The 20,827-nt window shown below is 38.7% G+C and overlaps 1 protein-coding gene across 8 annotated transcripts in view; it reads left to right on the top strand.

The window, feature by feature from the left end:
* Nucleotides 1-20,827, top strand: part of ERG (ETS transcription factor ERG) — a 156,456-nt gene that overhangs the window by 110,741 nt on the left and 24,888 nt on the right. For all 8 annotated transcript variants that reach the window (XM_048495149.1, XM_048495151.1, XM_048495148.1 and 5 more), the window contains one exon: nucleotides 15,493-15,710. In XM_048495149.1, the coding sequence (XP_048351106.1) occupies nucleotides 15,571-15,710 (140 nt within the window). In that variant the 5' untranslated portion in view covers nucleotides 15,493-15,570. The remainder of the gene's footprint in view (nucleotides 1-15,492; nucleotides 15,711-20,827) is intronic.

The raw sequence follows: 20,827 nt of genomic DNA, 5'->3' as shown, positions 1-20,827 counted from the left end.
AGCCTTTAAAGACCTCCAAAACCAAGACCATGCTCAAGACTCTCAGATGATCAGATTGACAGACCTTTGGACAGCAGTCCTTTCATTCCCAACACATTCTACCCAAGTTTCAACAGAACTACAAACAAAGCAGCTGGAGCCATCCCAGACAGCAATTTTGCAGGAACCAGTTCAACCACAAGTTTCCCTCCAGAAATGACATAGCTGATCAGAAACCCAAGCCTAGCAAGGCATGATGCCAAGACACCTCAGGAGGGAAGGCAGACTAGCATTCTTCACCCAGACATGGATTCATTCAAAGACTGGCAGCTGGGCCATCATGGTTGTATAATCGGGGTACAAGATCGAGTTCACTTGCCTGCTTTTCCAGCTGCATGCTAGTCTTCTTTCTGTCTCTGAACGACAACAAACATGCCAGAAACAGAGCCACAGTCCAACATCTGCTGGAGATACAAGCCATCAAACCTATTCCAGAGATGACGTCTACTTCATCTTTTTCACTGTACCCAAAAGAAATGTGGATTGGAGGGCAATTTTTGACCTGAAATTTATCAATAAATACATAAGACTGAGCCACTTGCATAGAGACCCTAAGGTCCAAAGTGAAGTGTCTCCAACCAGGGGAGTTCCATACCTCCATAGACTTCACAAAAGTGTACCTCCATGTCCCCATCTTTCCTGGGCACAGGAAGTACCTCCTGGTGACTTTCCTTACAGGAATTCCCATGTTTGGTAATGATTAGGTCAGGGTGTTCTTTTTTATGGGCTCCCAAAGAGAGTCCTCCCATTCATCCTGTATTGGAAACAATGGGGGGAAAGTGGGGGGGGGCATAAAATTGGACCCACAACCCAATCTTTACCAACTTTGGTGGTTATTGTAAGGAGAGTCATCAACAGCTAAAAATTCGGTGCTTTTAACTTACAAAAAAGTCCCCCCAGAGCCCCAGAAAGATTCCCATAAGCTATAATGGAGAAGAAGGGAGGAATATTTAAACTTTGAACTGCTTGGCATGATTGTGCTTAACTAGGTTTGTTTTTTTAAAGAGGGTTTCTTCCAATTCTACTGCTACAGTAGTAATGAAATTGATGAGTGTCTAGAGGCAAAGTTCTATAAGGAAAGGTTGAAGGAGCTGGGTATGTTTAGCCTGGGGAGGTGGTGACTGAGAGGTGATATAATAGCCATCTTCAAATACTTGAAGGGCTATCATATAGAGTTGGTTGGAGTTGTTTTGTGTTGATTGCTTCTGTGTAACAACCCTTGTATTCCTTGGTGGTCTACCATCCAACTACTGACCAGGACCAACCCTACTTAGTTTCCGAGACCAGGCTAGCCTGGGCTGTCCAGGTTAGGATAAGTACTATAGTTACATAGGTTAAATGCAGTTCATTTGTGTTTGATCCAGAAGTTGAAACTGGTCCAAAATGCGGCGGCTCTTTTGCTCACTGGTGGTGCCATTAGAGATCATATCTTGCCTGTGTTGCGCTGCCTGAATTGGCTCCCTGTTGAATTCTGAGTCATCTTCAAGGTGTTGGTGCTAACCTTTAAGGTCTTATGAAGCCTGGGACAAATCTTACCTACGGGACCGTCTGACCCTATATGTCCCTGTTCAGGCTCTGCGGTCGACAGAGGCCAATCTCCTGGTGGTTCCTGGCCCCTCTATGATGCCGCTGGCCTCCACTAGGGCCAGGGAACACTCTTCCTCCAGCTGTCCAGGCCCTGCGGGACCATGGTGAATTCTGCAGGGCCTGTAAGACTGAGTTGTTCCACCAGGCTTTTGGGGAGGCTGGCTACTGATGGCACCCCTCCTTTTAACCCAGGTGGTCCTTATTATATCTATGGGGCCTTCCATTCCCTCTCTCAGGTGGGGTTTTTAAACTGTTGGATGCTATATAATATATGCTGTATTTTAAATGGGTTAGTATTTTAATGTTATAGAGCCACATTTATATTGGAGATTATGATTATTCGATTATGATTGTGCTCTTCTTGTTATGTTATGTTATTTTATCTTGTACACTGCCCAGAGCCCTCCGGGGGTGGGCAATATAAAAAAAAAATCAATCAATCAATAAATAAATTATAAATGGGGAAAAACTAGCATTTCATACACAGGAAGAAAAAGATAGCTGGAGGAAAGTATTTACAAAAGGCTCCATGCTAGCAGCATCAGCAAACAGTTGCTTAAGCTGGGATTTATCTACTCCTTTACCTTGTGCATTGTTGTAAGTTAGCATGATATAATCTATGCAGTTCACCCACTCTATTGATCTCAAGGAGACTGAAGACAATTTTATTCATTATGACCTTTGATTAGTTCTTCTGTGTACTGGCAGTTTTAAGTTGTTCATTTTAATTAGTGATTATTATGTTGGGATTTTTTACATTGTAAGCCAGTTTGATTTCCTATAAAGTAGAAAGATAACTAATAAATGTTGAGCAGCCCAATTCAGAACCCCAGGAGACTGGGAATGGAGCTGCTGTGAATCCACCCCGCCACCTCCGGAGGGTTTTCTGGCAGTGCAGTGAGGCAGAAAAAGCAACAGATAGATAGATAGATAGATAGATAGATAGATAGATAGATAGATAGATAGATAGATAGATAGATAGATAGATAGATAGATAGATAGATAGATAGATAGATAGATAGATAGATAGATAGATAGATAGATGATAGATAGATAAACACTGCTACTGGAAGGCTCTCTATAGGTCTTAATGGACTTACAGCACCCAAAAAGGTGACGTAAGTCCAGGACTTTACCAGTTGTAAAACTGAGGTCGAAGCTGACTAATGTTTGCTCCTCCCTTGGAAATGCCCCAGCCTGCCCATCCAATTGGGATGCCAGTGTAGCTCTGCGGTAGACCGGATTTCCATGGAAGGGATTGGTGGCTAGTCACCGGCGCCTTTGCTCCTTCTGCCAGTGTAGGGGCCCCTTGCAGTGACAGAGAAGGCAAACACATTGGCATAGGTAAACACATTGGTGTAGGGCCGCACTGTCTCCACAAGTGGATTCAGACCGAACATCTGGATTTGGCTGTTAAATAAACAAATACAGTAGTTATTACATTGCCACAGTTAATATTAACTTTGCAGACTGGTAAAATGGAATGTGCATGAAATATTTAAGTAAAGAAGGGTAGGAAGAAGGATTAAAGAGAATAAAATGCCTCTTCGGTCTGTTTTCTCTCTTTAAATAATGCTGTCATTGAAATGCTAGATACATTTCCCATTCTGAATTTCAACTATTGGACAGAAAGCAAACAAAACCCTGGCACTTAAACAATGCTAAAAAGTAATGTTTTGGATAGACATTTGTAATTCTTGGGATTTGAAAACGTTTTTTTACAAATATGTTTATTACTTTAATAAACAGTAAATATGCTCTAACAACACTCATGGTAGTGATAACAAACCCATAGACAGATACTTCCTGTCTCCATTTCCTATTGTGATAGCTTACCAGATCAGGAACTACCATTACAGGAAGTGCTTTCAATTGGAATTTCCTGCCCACTACTATTTAATTCATTAAGAAGAACAAACCTTTTACCATTGAGTATAATGTCCTCTACTTGCTTTTTACATTGGGTATGAAAACATGGGGAAATCATTGTTGATTCTTAAGGAGTGGCTTCTAGAACAATGCACAAGTACCCTTTTTGAGACCCAATGTATTATAGTGACTATAGTGTTGGACCAGGATCTAGGAGACCCTGGTTCAAATTCTTGCTCTGCCATGGAAGCTTACTGGGGACTTGGCCCAGTCACTCACTCTCAGCCTAACCTACCTGATAGGATTGTTGCAAGGATAAAATGGAGAAGAGGGGAATGTAATCTGCTTTGGGTTTCCAATTGGGAAGAAAGACAGGAAATAAATGAATACATTTAAAAAATCTGATTTGGGTCATGGAGATATGTTTATAAAACACATATTGGTTCTGTAATCCAGCAGTAATATGGATAGGAACAGTGAATGTGTTTTATTAATTTGGAAGTTAGAAAGAAAAGATGAAAGCCTCATTCTGTATCTACAGCATGTATTATTCAGCAAGATAGCCAGCTAGAGTGTATCTAAATGGTTCCTGTGGAGAACAAAAACATTGCCAAGATAACATTGTAGAAGTTTTTTTTTACTATTCAGGTACTCATTTTCTTTTTGCTATTAATAATAAGTGCTCTGAATGATGGTTTAATCAATACAATGTATTTGAATCAACTCAGGGCAAATGTAGACACAAGTTATAGAAAGACATATGATCTTTACAACTGTTAGAAGAAGCAGAAGCAGCAGAAGAAAAAGAAGAGGAGGAGGAGGAGTTTGGATTTATATCCCCCCTTTCTCTCCTGTAGGAGACTCAAAGGGACTTCCAATCTGCTTTCCCTTCCTCCACAACAAATACCCTGTGAGGTGGGTGGGGCTGAGAGAGCTCCGAAGAACTATGACTAGTCCAAGGTCACCCAGCTGGCGTGTGTTGGAGTGCACAGGCTAATCTAGTTCGTCAGATAAGCCTCCACAACTCAAGTGGCAGAAGAATCAAACCCGGTTCTCCAGATCAGAGTGCACCTACTCTTAACCACGACATCACGCTTAGGAAGAAGAAGAGTTTGGATTTATACCCCACCTTTCTCTCCTGTAAGGAGACTCAAGGTGGCCTACAAACTTCTTTCCCTTCCTCTCCCCACAATAGACACCTTGTGAGGAAGGTGAAGCTGAGAAAGTTTTAAATGAACTGTGACTAGCCCAAGGTCACCCAGCAGGAATGTAGAAGTGGGGAATCAAACCCAGTTCTCCAGATTGTAATCCACCTGCCCTTAACCACTACACCACGCTGATTCTCTGGTAGTATTAAGTTGTGGAGAACTTGATTCAAATTAGATCAACAGCATGGTTTCACTGATCAAACTATCTGTGCAATCCTAAACAGAGTTACAAACTTCGAAGCCCACTGACTTAAGTGCACTTAAATGATGTCACTCTGGACAGGATGGCACTGTCAGATTCCTGACTATGGATGTCTATTAATAATTGAATATTTTTTCTCTTCAATTATCCTTAGTACCTTGTTGTTCATAACTGTAATCACATAATTCAGATGTGATTGTGTTGCCTGCAGAGGGAAGTCTTAAATGTTGATTATATAGTTGAGACAGAACTTGTCAGGTGAAGGTTAATTGCACTCCAGTTAAAGCAGTTCTCTGCACAGATGGGTTATCAGGGCTGAACACTCATTACAAGATTAATCTCATTTCCGACAAGACTTCCCTTTCCTTCAACTGATTTTGCTCAGGCATTGGACCTGTCATCAGCCGTTAAAAAAAGGATGGATTACCTCTAGGATATTTAATGCTTGTATACCATGGAACAATATGAAATGTGTGTCATATCACCAAAGAACATCTTTAAGAGATAGCACATTTCCATAGTATTATGAAGGCTGAGATTCATAAACAACTGAAACAATTGAATGGCTTTGAATTAACCCTCTTAATGAACAAAACTTAAGCAACTTCATCTCAAGGCCTCCTTTGAGATGCCAGCACTGACAGAAGCAGACTACTGTTTCAATTTTAAGACCACATTTTGTTATTTCCTGAAATCTCTTAAAAGGATTTCTCAGCAACAACTGTGGATTAGTTCAACTGGGGAAAATGGAAAATTTGACATTCTTTTAACTATTTCTTTTGTAAGAATCAATTTCCTAAAGTATGGAGTATAAGGGTCTAATGTACTAAATGCTGTTTCTGTGCAGTCCTAATTACAAATGTGTACTTTGTTTCTTGTGGGGCAGTTTTTGAGAGTCTTATGCTAAAGTAACCCCTGCTCCAAAATAAACAGGGGTCCTCTGTGTTTGCATATCTGCTTCTTGAGCTTTCATTTCAATCTAGGCTGGTGATTTTTTTTGCTGTACAAATACTGAATGCAAATTAGAAGCAATATTCATCGCATAAGATAATAAGTTAAAAAGTTCAAAAATACAAGGGTGTGGATGCCTGAAAGTGCTGTAATCTAGTTTGCACATGGTCAGGAAATAATCCATTCACCGTGCATTTCTCATTGTTTGGTTCAGATGACTTGCTGTATGGCACAGTGCAGGCCAGCAGTGCAGAAAGAATATATGCAAATTTCAGGACAGCTTCCCCACAGGCATATTTTCTTTAGCATGCAACTTTTAAACTTCTGACATGCATTTTTATGTGTTTGTAGAAACAGGTATAACTCTAGGAAGTGAAGCAGTTATCCAAAACTGATATCTCTTTTCCTCTTTTTTTAACGCATCTGGTCTAAAGTAATTGAATGATGTTTACATCCTAGAAGTTATATAAAAAGATATACTAATTTAACTTCCCATAATCACATGTGGGCATCAGACCCTGAACAAAGGGGTGGAAACTGTAAAATCTTTAGGACCATTTCTATTCTCCACAGTCCTCAATTTATTCATGTTCTAGCCACATCTGTTAACATAGTTGTATGGGAGCAGTGGCAAAAGGATACATTTCTTGATAAAATTTCATTGGACTGGGTGAATTTAGAATATGTATCTATAAGTCATATCTATGGGTCACCTACTTATACAAATAATAAGTCACTCTGATCCAAGAGGAGCATAAATAAGTAATCTGGGAATTTTTGGCAAAATTAGCCTACTGCTGTACATGAGATCACTCCTTTAAAAAACAGTCTATAGAATTCTAGATTTATTTTGGGAGTTCTGATATAACAAAAATAACACAATGGTGATGGCTATTCTGTTCCTTCCATATAACTTCTGTAAATTCCAGAACCAGAAAACAAATATTAATACCAATCAACAGACTAGCTTTTGTGTTTCCACAGAACTTCCTGTCCTGGCGTATAGTCAGCATCACACTTTGCTGCTACAAGAAGCATTTCCATGATTTTAAGAAGGTTTAATCTCATGAAGAGAAAAAAGGAGAATAAGAGAAAAGATTCAAGCAGTATCTCTCGCATTTTACTTTTGTATATATTGCCAGGATAAGGGAGACCAACATGGCAGGCACAGCAAGCTTTTGAAAACAGGTTGCATTTTTTAAAAGCAATAAAAGTTAATAGCTACTTTTCTACTACCAGAATTATCTAAATCACTGTCTGATCCTAGTTTGTTAGATGAATATTAGTTATTTGAGGATAAATGCTTGGAGAAGTGCAGCCTTCTAGCTATATGATTCATCCTTGGTTCATGACTATCTATAGTCATCCTATATTTGTTTGGAGTTGATTAGTCACTGTCTTGACTCTAGTGTTTTTCAACACTGGTAGCCAAGTTTTGTTCATTTTCATGGTTTCTTTCTGTTGAAATTGTCCATGTGCTTGTGGATTTCAATGGCTTCTTTGTGTAGTCTGACATAGTGGTTGTCAGAGTGGTCCAGAATTTCTGTGTTTTCAAATAATATTCTGTGTCCAGGTTGATTTATCATGTGTTCTGCTATTGCTGATTTTTCTGGCTAAATTAGTCTGCAGTGCCTTTCGTGTTCTTTGATTCGTGTCTGAGCACTGTGTTTGGTGGTCCCTATGTAGACTTGTCCACAGTGAAAAATCTAAGGAATTCAGTATCTCTGCATGCGAGCAGCTGACAACTACTAATGTAATTACATTCGCCTTTAGAAGGGGAAATTTCTTGAAGATATGGAGGATAATGCACAGGAAGATGAAAGGGAAAATCAAGAGAATCAAATCTGTCCAAGATGCTTGGAGGTTATTTAAAAACACAGTAATAAAAGCTCAGCTGGAATGTTTTCTGCAGGTTAGGAAAGACAGCACCCAGTCCAAAAGAAAGCCACCATGGTTAACAAGGGAGGTTGTGGGAACTTGGGTGCTGTGTGGTTTCCGGGCTGTATGGCCGTGTTCTGGCAGCATTCTCTCCTGACGTTTTGCCTGCATCTGTGGCTGGCATCTTCAGAGGAAGATCCTCTGAAGATGCCAGCCACAGATGCAGGCGAAACGTCAGGAGAGAATGCTGCCAGAACACGGCCATACAGCCCGGAAACCACACAGCACCCAAGTGATTCCGGCCGTGAAAGCCTCCGACAATACGTTGTGGGAACTATCAGAAAAATGAAAAAATGTCTTTTAGAAAATGGAAGTCCAGCTTGACTGATGAAGAATATGAGAAGGAACACAAATGGTGGCAAGAGAGAAGCAAGTTAGCTGTAAGGGAGGCAAAAAAGGATTCTGAGGAAAGGATGGCTGTGAACATCAAGACCAGCAACAAACAGTTTTTCAAGTACATCAAAAGTAGGAAGCCAGCTAGGGAAGTGGTAGGCCTGTTAGATGATGAAGGAACAAAAGGTGTGCTAAAGGATGACAGGGAGATTGCAGAGGTTGAATGAATTCTTTGCATCTGTTTTCACCCAAGAGGAGGTGAGGAAAATTCCTGCATGTGAACCAAGCTTCTTAGGAGGCAAATCCAAGGAACTAGCAAAGATTTTGGTAGATAAGGAAGACGTTCCGGCAACCACTGATAAACTAAATGCTACCAAATCCCCTGGTCCAGATTCACCCAAGCATTCTTGCATTCACCCAAGAGTTCTTAAAGAGCTCAAGCATGAAATTGCTGATCTTCTCACTTTAATATGCACCTTATCCCTGAAATCAGCCTCCATTCCTGAAGACTGGAAGATGGCCAATGTCACCCTAATCTTTGAGAAAGGATCTAGGGGGGACCCAAGAAGTTACAGGCCAGTCAGTTTGACATCTGTTTCTGGTAAATTAGTAGAATCTATCATTAAATATAACATTATAAAACATGTAGAAAAGCAAGACCTGCTGAGGAAGAGTCAGCATGGCTTTTGCAGAGGCAAATCCTGCCTCACAAACTTACTAGAGTTCTTTGAGGGTGTAAACAGGCTTGTGGATTTCCAAAAGGCTTTTGAAAAAGTTCCTCACCAGAGACTATTGAGAAAACTCAGCAATGAAGGAATAAGAGGGGAAGTCCTCCTATGGATTAAAAACTGGTTGAGAAACAGGAAGCAAAGGGTGGGTGTTAATGGGAAGTTCTCACAATGGAGAGATGTAGGGAGTGGTGTCCCCCAAGGATCCATTTTGGGACGGGTGCTCTTTAACCTACTCATAAATGACCTGCAAGTAGGGGTAGGTAGCGTGGTGGCCAAGTTTGCAGATGATACCAAATTATGTAGGGTGGTGAGAACCGCAAAGGATTGCGAAGAGCTCCAAGCTGACCTTTATAAATTAGGTGAGTAGGCTAAGAAATGGCAAATGCAGTTCAATGTAGCAAAATGTAAAGTGATGTACATAAGGGCAAAATATCCAAACTTCACATACACGCTACAGGGGTCAGTGCTATCAGTCACAGACCAGGAAAGGGATTTGGGCATCTTAGTTGATAGTTCCACAGGAATGTCAACTCAATGCATGGCAGCTGTGAAAAAGGCAAACTCTGTGCTGGGGATAATTAGGAAAGGAATTGATAATAAAAATGCAAAGATTGTCATGCCCTTATGTAAAGCAGTGGTGCAACTGCACTTGGAGTGCTGTGTTCAGTTCTGGTCGCCACATCTCAAAAAGGATGTCAAAAAGATAGAAAAAGTGCAGAGAAGGGCAGTGAGGATGACTGAGGGACTGGAGCACCTTCCCTAAGAGGAGAGACTGTAGAGGTTGGGACTCTTTAGTTTAGAGAGGAGACATCTGAGGGGGGATATGATTGAATATAAAATTATGCATGGGGTAGAAAATGTCGACAATGAATAAAAGGTCAAGGCAAAACAGGCAGCAATTCATACAAACCTAGTAGCTTGAAAAGGTGATGCTTTGGTTGAATATATTTGTAGATGATAAGCCAGGTCATGTGAAATGGTTTCCATACCAATATGGCCACTATATGATTAAGGGTTGGTCAGGCCAAACTACGCGAAAGGCATTTTTACCATATAAATGCCTCCAAAAGAGCACTATCATTCTTATATAATATTTTCATATTCTATGTCAGATGTCGAGCTAACTCAGAGGTCATAAATATGGCACCTATGTGTGTCATGGTGCCCACATACATCTTTTTGTGGTGTATCTTCAGAAAGTAGGTGAATCCAGGTAGGGCTTTAGTGCAGTGTAACTCGATTGACTGTAATTTTTTACAACAACAACATTACTTTGGCAGCAACAGCTCAGGCATCTTCACGGAGTATGTTCATTTTTATAGGCATCCTGTTAAGCAGAGCTTTTGCCTGAAAGACTGAAGAGTTACTACTAGAGTTAAGCTTCCCCCCACTTCTTCACATTTCAGCATCCCCTGAGCTAACTTATTGTATAAAGGCTATGTTCTGTGTTGCAGGGAATGAATGACCCAAATATTATACTTGGCTATATTTCAAGTCTGATGTTTTTCGAATAGTAGGTTAATGTATATTTTAAAGTACCTTTCTTAGTGGAACTTACAAAATAGAGATGTTATGATAGTTTTCTCAGCTGTCCAATAATTAATTTAAGACAAACAAGTTTTTTATTGTCAGTGTTTAAGAGGTTTTATCACTAAAACATAAAATTTAGCGAAATTATTTTTTATCTCAGCTTGTTTATTGAATACAAATGCTATTTTATTCATACAACAGTAGTCTTCCATTCATCTTTTGCAGAACCCAGGAACATGGGACACGTTAACCAGACACTTGTTCTGTGTACTGCTGACTTTCGGGGCACTTGATACATTTGTTGTTGTAGTTGTTCCTGTAATCTAAGGAGAAGATCCAGTCCCATCCCTGCCCCCTGCCCCCCGCCCCCCATATTATTCTTTATGTAGAATTCCCTTTTTGTTTTAATTTCCATACCTCATATTAATTTCAGAGCTGTTTTGACCTTTTCTAATACTCTTGGAACCTGTGATTTATTTGAACTGACAACAAATGATCAATGTAATAGGAAATATAAAGTACAAATGCATAAAGATTAGTGATATGTCTAATACTAATTTTCTTTTCATTTTAATTTGCACTGTTATTTATAACAGTCACCAGTATTAAATATCCTTTGGGTGCAATTAAGACAAGGGCTACCTAAATCTCATGGAAGAGAATAAGATTTGCTGACTTATATAGTATGGTGCATACTGAAAAAGTTAAAGGGCTGGAACTTTTTAGTCAGTCTGCAATTTATACAATAAAGACCTGATTCTTCACAGGTATTTTCACAGATTTCTGAAACTGGGTTAGCTTAAAGTGCATCTCTTTAACTTAAAAATCCAATTGCCTTGAATCTAAATTTCATTTCAATTATATTTACTTTGACAGGGTGATGTACTATTTGACTCCAGTTTACCATATCAGTGTTGCATTTAAATTGCTTATATAACTGCATTTATTACATCAGTACAACCTAAGTTATGTTGATTTCTTGTAGTACTATGACCTACCAAAGCTTTCCTGGAAACTCAAAACCTCTAGTGAACTTCAGTTGGGCTTCTGGGTAATTTTGAAACCTCAAATCCTTTGAAATCATTGGCAGTCTGCCAGCAGCATATTTACAGTTATACAACTCTGTTCCTTTAATTTTTAAAGTTCCTTCTTCCTTTTTTCTTCAAGTCTCTGGGTCAGACCAAAACAAAAAATTCTTTATATTTGGTGTGGCACATTGTTCTGTGGAAGTGGGTTGCCTGGAGTTCACACTTTGTTTTCCTGCTGGTTTACTGGGAAGTTGGCTTCAATGCAAAAGACATAGGAATGGTTTATAGGAAACAGGTATATTTAGGGAAGCAATGAAATAGCAACTGCTTGCATATTTTCCTAATTTATGTTTAATGAATATTTAATGCAGTAGCCTTCAAAAAAAATCCTACATTCCCCAAACTCAATATTTTTAAAACATATTTCCTTCAACTACATTTTTGTCTCCATTTATTATTTTATACATAACCAGTTTGTTACAACCAGATTATTTTTAAAAATGTAAAAAATTTACACCGTGTGTAACAGACTTCCCTCTGTGATACACCTCTGAAGATGCAGGCAAAATGTTAGGAACAAGATCCACCAGATAACGGCCAAACAGCCCGGAAAACCCACCAGAACCAGTTGTAAAAATTTTGAATGGTATTATGATTAAGAAATTTCTTCATTATTATTTTGCTCTAAGCTGTGTGGAAAAGGAGGTCTCTTGCTGTTCTGTTTGACTACTCTGGTAGACTTATGGCAGTAGTATACCCCATATCCATCAGTCATAAATATCAGTCTAAGATTCATTCTATATGCTCAGAAAAATACATGACAAAGTTCTCTTGAGACTGTATCACTTCAGACTGCAGGTTGGATAATGTACATTAATGTTCCTTTGGACTTTAAAAAAGAAAAGAAACTACTAAATAGCAGTGTGGCTGGTGAAACTGTGAGGGCTTCCCCCATGATTACATCAGCACATGCTATTTAATACCAAGAATTTATAAGTCGGCATAAATCTGGAAAATAATTGAACTACATCTATACATTTACATTGTGCTTGTCCAAATGTGCTTCAGTCAATTTGTGCAAACTGGCAAAATATTGGTAAGATATTCAGAAGATTCTGCTGCTCTGCAAAAAAGGGCAACAGTGCCCCCCCCCCCCAAATCACACGCTTTGGTTCAGTGCTTTACTTTGACTCCCACTTGTACTGAGATATTGTTTTGTTTTGATGTTTAGTTATGTATTCTGATAAATTATTTATTGATTTGTACAGTTTGCATTCTTACTACTCCTGTGCAAATTAGATTTTTGATTGCTATTACTGGTACTACTCTTGAGTAAAATTGATAATTGTAAAATAATTTGTTACCTCTTTTGGGGGGTATATTGTGATTGCTTGTTCTGTTTACCTCTCTTTATTGTACTTGTTGGGCAGGAGTAGCATCCTTATGGCCTTGTTATGCCATCTCTGATGTTGACCTTGTATTTTCTAGTTTTATTTTGACACAAATTTAAGCTAGTAGTTTCAAGTACTTCTTTACATTCTCAGTTTAAGTATCTTTTACCTGTTTCTTTATTGAGCTAATCATTCTGCATAACCAATTTAAATAGATATTTTCCAAAATGAAAATAGAATTCTTATATCTGGAGGTTAAGACAACCAGCTGTCTTTCATGATTTTCTTCACAAATGTTTTTGCTGTTCATCAGTGCTTTCATGAGTACACTATGTGGCATGTTGTTCCATTCAGTTTGTTTGAAAGAGAATATATTCCAGATGTGTGTTACAGTTCTTAACACAGGTGCCTGCAAGTGTGCTGGTTGTTTTCACCATGATTTTTTGAGGTGGGAGGGTTTTGGGAATTTTTTTTGCATTTTTTACATTTGTAATTCAAATGTACAATGTATACTAGATTTGAACATTGCTTTCACCCACTTTCTAACCTTCATAAATCACAAATGACATGTTCCAGGTTAAAGGGGGTTTTATTGAATTTTAATGGCAGAATTAGCATTAATGGTAAGTTAGATGGTGGAAAGATAAAGGATCTTTGTATTCTAGGTTAAATGATCAAACTGCTAAGGCTGGTCAGTGCCATCCTAAGGAGTTACACCTCTCTAAATCTATTGACTTCAACAGACTTAAAAGTCTGCTTAAGGTGGTGCTGTAAAATGATTAATTCACAGACTTGTCTTCAAACCTAATTCTGGTACAGCAGGAGCTATGACATTTGAACAACATTCCCATAATGGCCTCTGCTTCACTAAATGCTTATCAATTCTTCAGTTTGTTCAAAATCTAATGCTGTTCATCAAGTGAAGGACTAAGCTTTTGAATGGCTTCATATGTGAAAGGAAGAGGTAGGAATATACAGCAACAAATCATTCTGTCAGTGCTTCATAGGCAGAGATGCATTTTCCATATTGGAGAGCCTTGTTTTCAGCATCTGTTGCTGTTTAATTGACTGGTTTAATACCTTTAGCCAAAGGGTTTTTAAAAAGTGCTATATGCATTCCAAGCATATGAAAGCCCAGCTCTTTCAATTGGAGTAAATTGTGTAACTTGGAACAATTTGCACACAGTATTTAATATGCATACTTTTAGGGCCCTTAATATAGAGTATTTCTCTTACTTTCATTTTGAGGAGTGCTTATTACTGATAAGATTTTAAAAAGTGAAAATAGAATAGAGAAACCCTTTTATAAAAGTAACGGAGCATGGTCATTCATACCATCCCAAGGAATATAAGGAGTCCAGAGTACTTGTTAGTGAGCTCAAAAGTCAGAATTTGTGAGGGAGAGGCTCACCAATGTGAGGGTAACCTGGATTGCATTTCACTCCCATTAAAAAGAAACACAAAGAAACGTCACTGAAGCAGCAGTTACAAATGTTTCAGACTCTTCCTCTCTTTCTTCTATCCAGGAAAGGGCATGACCTTATCCTCCTAGGCAGGGAGGAAGGCACACTTCTCATTATTCAGCAAAATAATTTCTTATTATGTTGTAGGGAATATTAATAATGTACTTTATATCCGAGGCTCCTAGCTAAAGAGGTGTTTCACAAATGTGAGTGAGAATCTTACATAGAGCTAGAGCTAATGTTACTACTTGTAACAAACGGAGACCATGCAATAGAATCTTCTTGAATCCTTCTTGAAAAACAGAAAGATCTTTATTAAACATGGCACGATTCATTCAGAGTCCTTGCAAGAACTGATTAGAAAAGTACAGACAGACATCAAGAGAACTCTGGCCCAGCCTACACAGCCCAGTTCACACACCAAGCCAGGCCAGTCTGGGAAAAATGCCAAGCAGAGATAAGACAAAACAGCAGGTGTGAATACTAACTGTCAGCATTCCAGTCCCCTCTTTACACTACTGCTGCTGAAGAATCTAGGCGTTTGGCCCATTCTGCACATCCCAAGAAATATGTAGGACGTTATATAACCCGTTTTGTGGGGAGGACTTCCCACAGGTTCATCCCCAAAATGAGTCTGTTTATTTCCCCCTCCCGGGTTTTTGAAAATCACTTAACAAGCAATCCTTTTGAAAAATCCCAGGTTGGAGCCACTCCCGAGAGAACAACCAGGCAGGAGGCACTTTATTTCCCTCCCTTCCACCCTGTCCTCCACAATCAGGGAGAAGCCATCTGCCATTGTCTGGTCATTGCAGGGAGGCCCCTTTTCCTTTTTTAAAAATCTTGCAGCTTCAATCTGAATAGCTACACAGGTGCAGCCGATCATACCATGGGGCGTTGGTAGCTACACATATGTAGCAGGTAAAAAAAAAACAAACAGAAACATCTCTGTGTGAAGGCATGACAGCAACCCAGATTGTTTCTGTGGCCTCCAATCACTGCTTGCATGGAACACATGTGAATGGGAAAGCAGGAAAATGGATTCCTTTATCACGATGGCAACCTGTTATACATTTGCTGTGCGGAATGGACCTTCATTAGGTTTTAAAGTTTGTTCTCGGTGTAAATATTATTGTTATCTGGAAGAATGCCTGAATAAAGTATATGTTCAGTGCAATTTGCCTTTTTGATTATCATCTTTTTCTTTCTCTTCTCTGACTTTCAGGAAGCATTATCAGTTGTGAGTGAAGATCAGTCATTGTTTGAGTGTGCATACGGAACTCCCCACCTTGGTAAGACCGAGATGACAGCCTCCTCTTCCAGTGAATATGGGCAGACATCAAAGATGAGTCCTCGTGTCCCCCAGCAGGATTGGTTGTCACAACCTACAACCAGAGTGACCATTAAGATGGAATGCAATCCAAGTCAAGTTAATGGCTCAAGGTAAAGACCTAACATGAGGGTCGGAAATGAAGCTCCCTTTGGGCCAATTTGGATAAGATGCTTTTTCTGAGAATTCTCTCCAGTCAGGGAGGGGGAGTGAGCTGAAAGCATGTATGTTTCCTCCCTTTAGAACAGGTGAATGGTAAAACAGGAAGATCTAGTGGTTATTTAAACATGAGATTGTTCATGCTTTACTTCCTGGGAGCTCCTTTATATTATCTTATCATGGTATGCTTGGACAATCCAAGTAATTATAACTTCTGTGCCTCTAGCAAATATAGCAAGTCTACTGATCTACAGTGAGCTGAGAGGGAAAACATATTATAATAGATCTGGCAATTAGTATATCAAAAGTGTGCACTGTGTTTAATTTTTTTTAATTACTCCACATTTTGTTCTTCAGGTTGCAAGGCCATAAATTGTAAACCGACCACAATCTGATTTTCAAAATGCTTCATGGTGATGTGGGCTTACATTAGCAGAGTACATTCAAAATCAGCCTAAGACACAATGTATTAACTGAGTTTTTTGGTTGTTTTGCTTTTTTGCTAGAGGAACTTTAAAAACCTATATGCTGTCTTTTTTCCCCCTATAGTACAAAAGTATGCATTCATATACTTTAGTAGTAAATCAATATCACTCATTCAAAGTTAGAATCTGCTTTTTAAATTTAAATGTGCACAGCATGGAAGTGTTTAGTTTTTATAGTCAACAAATCTCGTAACACTTTCAGTATCTTGAGATCTTTTTAACAAAATTAATTTCAGCAACTTATACTCTTCTTTGACTTTATTTAGCCTATCACTTATTAACCATGGCACTAGAATCAACTAGGCCCGTAATTGCGACAGGGGGCAAGGGGCGTGGTAATAGCTCCTGAGGCAGGGAGCATGCATGATCCTGGGCCGGCCTGGCAGCTGAGCCTCACCACCCAGCAATGGTCACGCAACACGCATGTGGGCTTGAGGGTGGAGCAATGCTCCCTATATATATTAGGCAGCACGTGGCTCTCACATGAGATCCTGATATCCAGAGAGAAGGACTATTTAAAGAAGAGCCATTGAAGTGAAACTTGAAATTCAGTTTGGAAACTATCTAGTGTAAGAGAAAACAGTTGTGCTCCTAGAGGAGTAAGAAAAAGAATACTTTGTACAACAATTATTGGCTTGACAAAGGACTGCCGAAATAAAAACCTAATCTAGAGGTTTTATAGCCATACCTGACGGTGTACTTACTAAACATTTTTTCCCTATATATATTAGGCAGCACATGGTTGCTCCAGCCTTTTCGGCGCCTGGAAGCAAACTGACCCACCCACCCTCCCTGAAGTAAGGGTTGGGGTTTTGTTTCTTTTTATTGTCACAGCCCTGGGCGGTTTGGGCAGAGGAGCACATCCTTGGGGGGAGGCGAGCTTGCGTGCCGGATCTCCCCGCATATGGGGCCTCCATAAGAGGCTTGTGGTGGGGCAGGCTCCAGGCGCATGCTGCGGAAGCCTCTGCAGGCAAGCCTGACACCCTAACAGTTTGGGGGTCACAAGGACGGGTGGATACCCCCTGGCCCAGTACCTCTCTGTCCTCCCCAATGAGAATTGGGGTTGTCGCTGGGGGAAGCCATGGGGGCTGACCGGCTCCTAATGATGCGCTCCTCTTGCTCACCCAGCTTGTGTATATTACAAAAGGCTGCAGCCCAATTTAATCCAAGCCGTGTTCTGTGATTATTACAGAGCATCTGCATATCTGGCCACAAATGGTCTAAACTTTGGTTTCCAGAGTTATCAAAGACCATTCACTAAATTCAGTGCAATAACCTGATCCTGCTGTGGGAAAAAAGGCTGTACAAAAGTATGTGTATAGTGCTGTCAAGTCATAGTCAACTTGCTGCAACCCCAGCAAGGGACTGTTAAGGCAAGTGAAAAGCAGAGGTGGTTTGCCATTCCATTCCTTTGAAGAGTTTTCCTTTTTTTAAAGTTTATTATATAGTTTATTACATATTACATAGTAAGAAATAATAAAAGAATGTCAGTGAAATGAACAAATCATACACCACTTAACAAATTCACTAACATAAACTCTACATTATTCTATTTAATCTAATAAATGTTTAATATAGTTGATTCTTCTATTAAACTTTCCCTTTCCAAATAATATAGCAAATACGTATTCAAACTTCCCCATCGGGTAAGCTAAATCTGGAGAGTTAAGAAAAAAAATCATATATTAAACAAGTATTGAAACCTTAACATATATAATTACTCGTCTAAAATATTTCTAGAATAATCTTAAGTATATCTGTGTGTATTTAGTTTTCCATATTTACATTAATTTTCCATTAATACATATTTACTTACTGTTTGTTTTATACATTTCCAAATAAAATAAATATTCTTTCCAAGTTTTCTGGAATTTGCTCCATGGTAGGTCCTTTACAGTAACTGAGAGCTTATCTAGCTGCATATACTCTGACAAAGTCAACAGCTAATCTTCAATTGTTAACAATTGTTTACTTTTCCAGTTTTTAGCAATTTTAATTTTGGCCGCAGTAGTCATGTAACAGAAGAGTTCCACATTCATATTAGGAATCTTTCTTAGTCCTATCCCCAATAGATATAGTTCCGGAGTAAACAATTGGAATGTTCAGTATCTGAGTTACATTATTGTGTATTCTCTTCCAAAATTTCCTTATCTTAGGGCATGTCCACCACATATGTAACATGGTTCCTGTTTCTTTATGGCATCTCCAACAATTTGAATTATTATCCTTAGTTATTTTTGCCAATTGCGATGGAGTAAGATACCAACGGTGGAACAATTTCAGGAAGTTTTCTCGTAACCCTAAGCTAGCCGAAAATTTACTATTTATCTGCCAAGTGTCTTCCCATTCTTGGTATGTTATTACTTTCTTGAAATCCCTTGCCGTTTACCATCACTTCTTTTACATCTTCTTTTTCCAATATTAAATTTAATAATAATTTGTATGTCTAAGTCTTTTTTTGTTCTGTTAACAGTATTTTATCCAATTCATTAGGTTTTTTTGCTTATTCCCCATTCTTTAATATCCTGTTTATATTGGGCTTTTATTTGTTCATATGAAGAGTTTTCCTTGAAGGTCTCTCTTTCATGTATTAATACTGGACTATACCATGCCACCTTCTGTCCAGTGTATAATTAACAAGAGAAAATCAAATAATTTCTTCAGATTCCTTAAATGGGGCAGACATCAATTTAATTATTGAAGCCCAAAGGGATTTTTCTCTTTTACAATACCACTACATGTGTAATAGCATTTGACTGTTCACAAAATCAGCAAACTGCACTGTTTCCATCGATTCTAGTTAGAATTCTAGCAATTCTAGCAACAGTAAAAGGTGCCACTCATGCACCATCTTACAAATGTTCTCTGAGCAGCAGTGGCATAGTGGCTAAGAGCAGGTGCACTCTGATCTGGAGGAACCGGGTTTGATTCCCAGCTCTGCCGCCTGAGTTGTGGAGGTTTATCTGTGGAATTCAGATTAGCCTATGCACTTCCACACACACCAGCTGGGTGACCTTGGGCTAGTCACAGCTTTTCGGAGCTCTCTCAGCCCCACTTACCTCACAGGGTGTTTGCTGTGAGGGGGGAAGGGCAAGGAGATTGTAAGCCCCTTTGAGTCTCCTACAGGAGAGAAAGGGGGGATATAAATCCAAACACTTCTTCTTCTTTTCTTCTTTAAACATAGCAGAAACTGAGAAAGAGTAATCGTAGATAAATATGTAAGATCAAATTGAATCTATGTGATAGCCTAATTACTTCATTTCTTAAATTAACTAGGGTCCAAATTAATTGTATTTTCTAATAAATAAGAATATTAGTTTGATACTGTACTTTGATTTTTTAGTAGACAAATTTCAAACTTATTCTCAGTTCTCAGTTAAATAACTTTTGACTTACCATTTTTTTTGTTATTGTATGCTATATGGTAATAATTTTTTAAAAAAGAAAAGAAATTGAGCTTTAATAGTGGGGCATGCTGCGATGAATATCCATATACTGCTGTTATTGGAATGCACAAAGAATCATTGCAAAGAATAATAGTTTCATAATTCAGTCTTGGTATTCCCATCTGACAGAGGCTGCTAGAATCTATAGAAACAGTGGAGATTTTTACTGGTTTTGTAAACAGCTGAACACTATTTCTACTGGGGTTGTGGGAAAAGTGTTGCAAATGCATTCATATTCACAGAACAGGAAGAAAGCATGAATCATTTCTAGGTCTTTCTTCCCATTATCTTCAGGTTATGCCAAACGATAACTTCTATATAAATGTATAGGGTTACCAGGTCCCTCCTCACAACAGGTGGGAGGTGGAGTTGGGGGCATATCTAAGTGATGACATCACTTCTGGTTGATGCAGAAGTGTCATCATACTTGAGGGGATTCTCTAGTGGATGAGAAAAAGTTTTCTCTAGGGGATGAAAAAAAATTATAGTTTTCATAGAATTTTTTTGCAAGTGCTATAATATCCTTGATTTGCTGGAAGGCATCTAATAATGTGGGTGCTGAGTTAATGTCTAATGCCAGTGTAGTAGTATAAGGTAGAAATTAGCTTGGGAAGGGAAGAAACTCCAACAAGGCTCCTAGTCCAAGCTGAGGTTTAGATAAAATTATTGACTTGGAATCAATTACAATTGTAGAAGATCTTCATGGGGACAAGTTCTTAGTTAAATATAATCTTAAATTCCACATATACTCTTGCTTCATATTATGTTGGCAGTTTTGGTTTACATTAGGAACCTTGAACAGATGACATTATGATTAAATAAAACTTGCAGGAATTCCACCAAAAGCATGGAATAGATTTCTACATAATAATTCATTTCTGATTATAACAGCATGCTGTTTTAGAAACCTCTAATGACATGCAATTCCGACTCACAAAAATAAGGCACAGGGTAGGTATAATTTCCAGTGAACACTTATTTTATGAAACCACAACAATAATATGCTTACAGGTTTCTGAAATGAAATACAATATGAGAAATACAAGCCATTGTCATTACAGTAGAATTTCTGTAAAAATAATGAAGAGCAAAATAAGAGAATGTAGATTTAGAAAGCTGTAGGCCAACTGAGAAACTATT

Source organism: Sphaerodactylus townsendi, linkage group LG04 (assembly GCF_021028975.2).
Source record: "Sphaerodactylus townsendi isolate TG3544 linkage group LG04, MPM_Stown_v2.3, whole genome shotgun sequence".
NCBI lineage: Eukaryota > Metazoa > Chordata > Lepidosauria > Squamata > Sphaerodactylidae > Sphaerodactylus > Sphaerodactylus townsendi.
The sequence above is the reverse complement of the archived record's forward strand: the minus strand, read 5'-3'. Positions and strand labels throughout refer to the sequence as shown.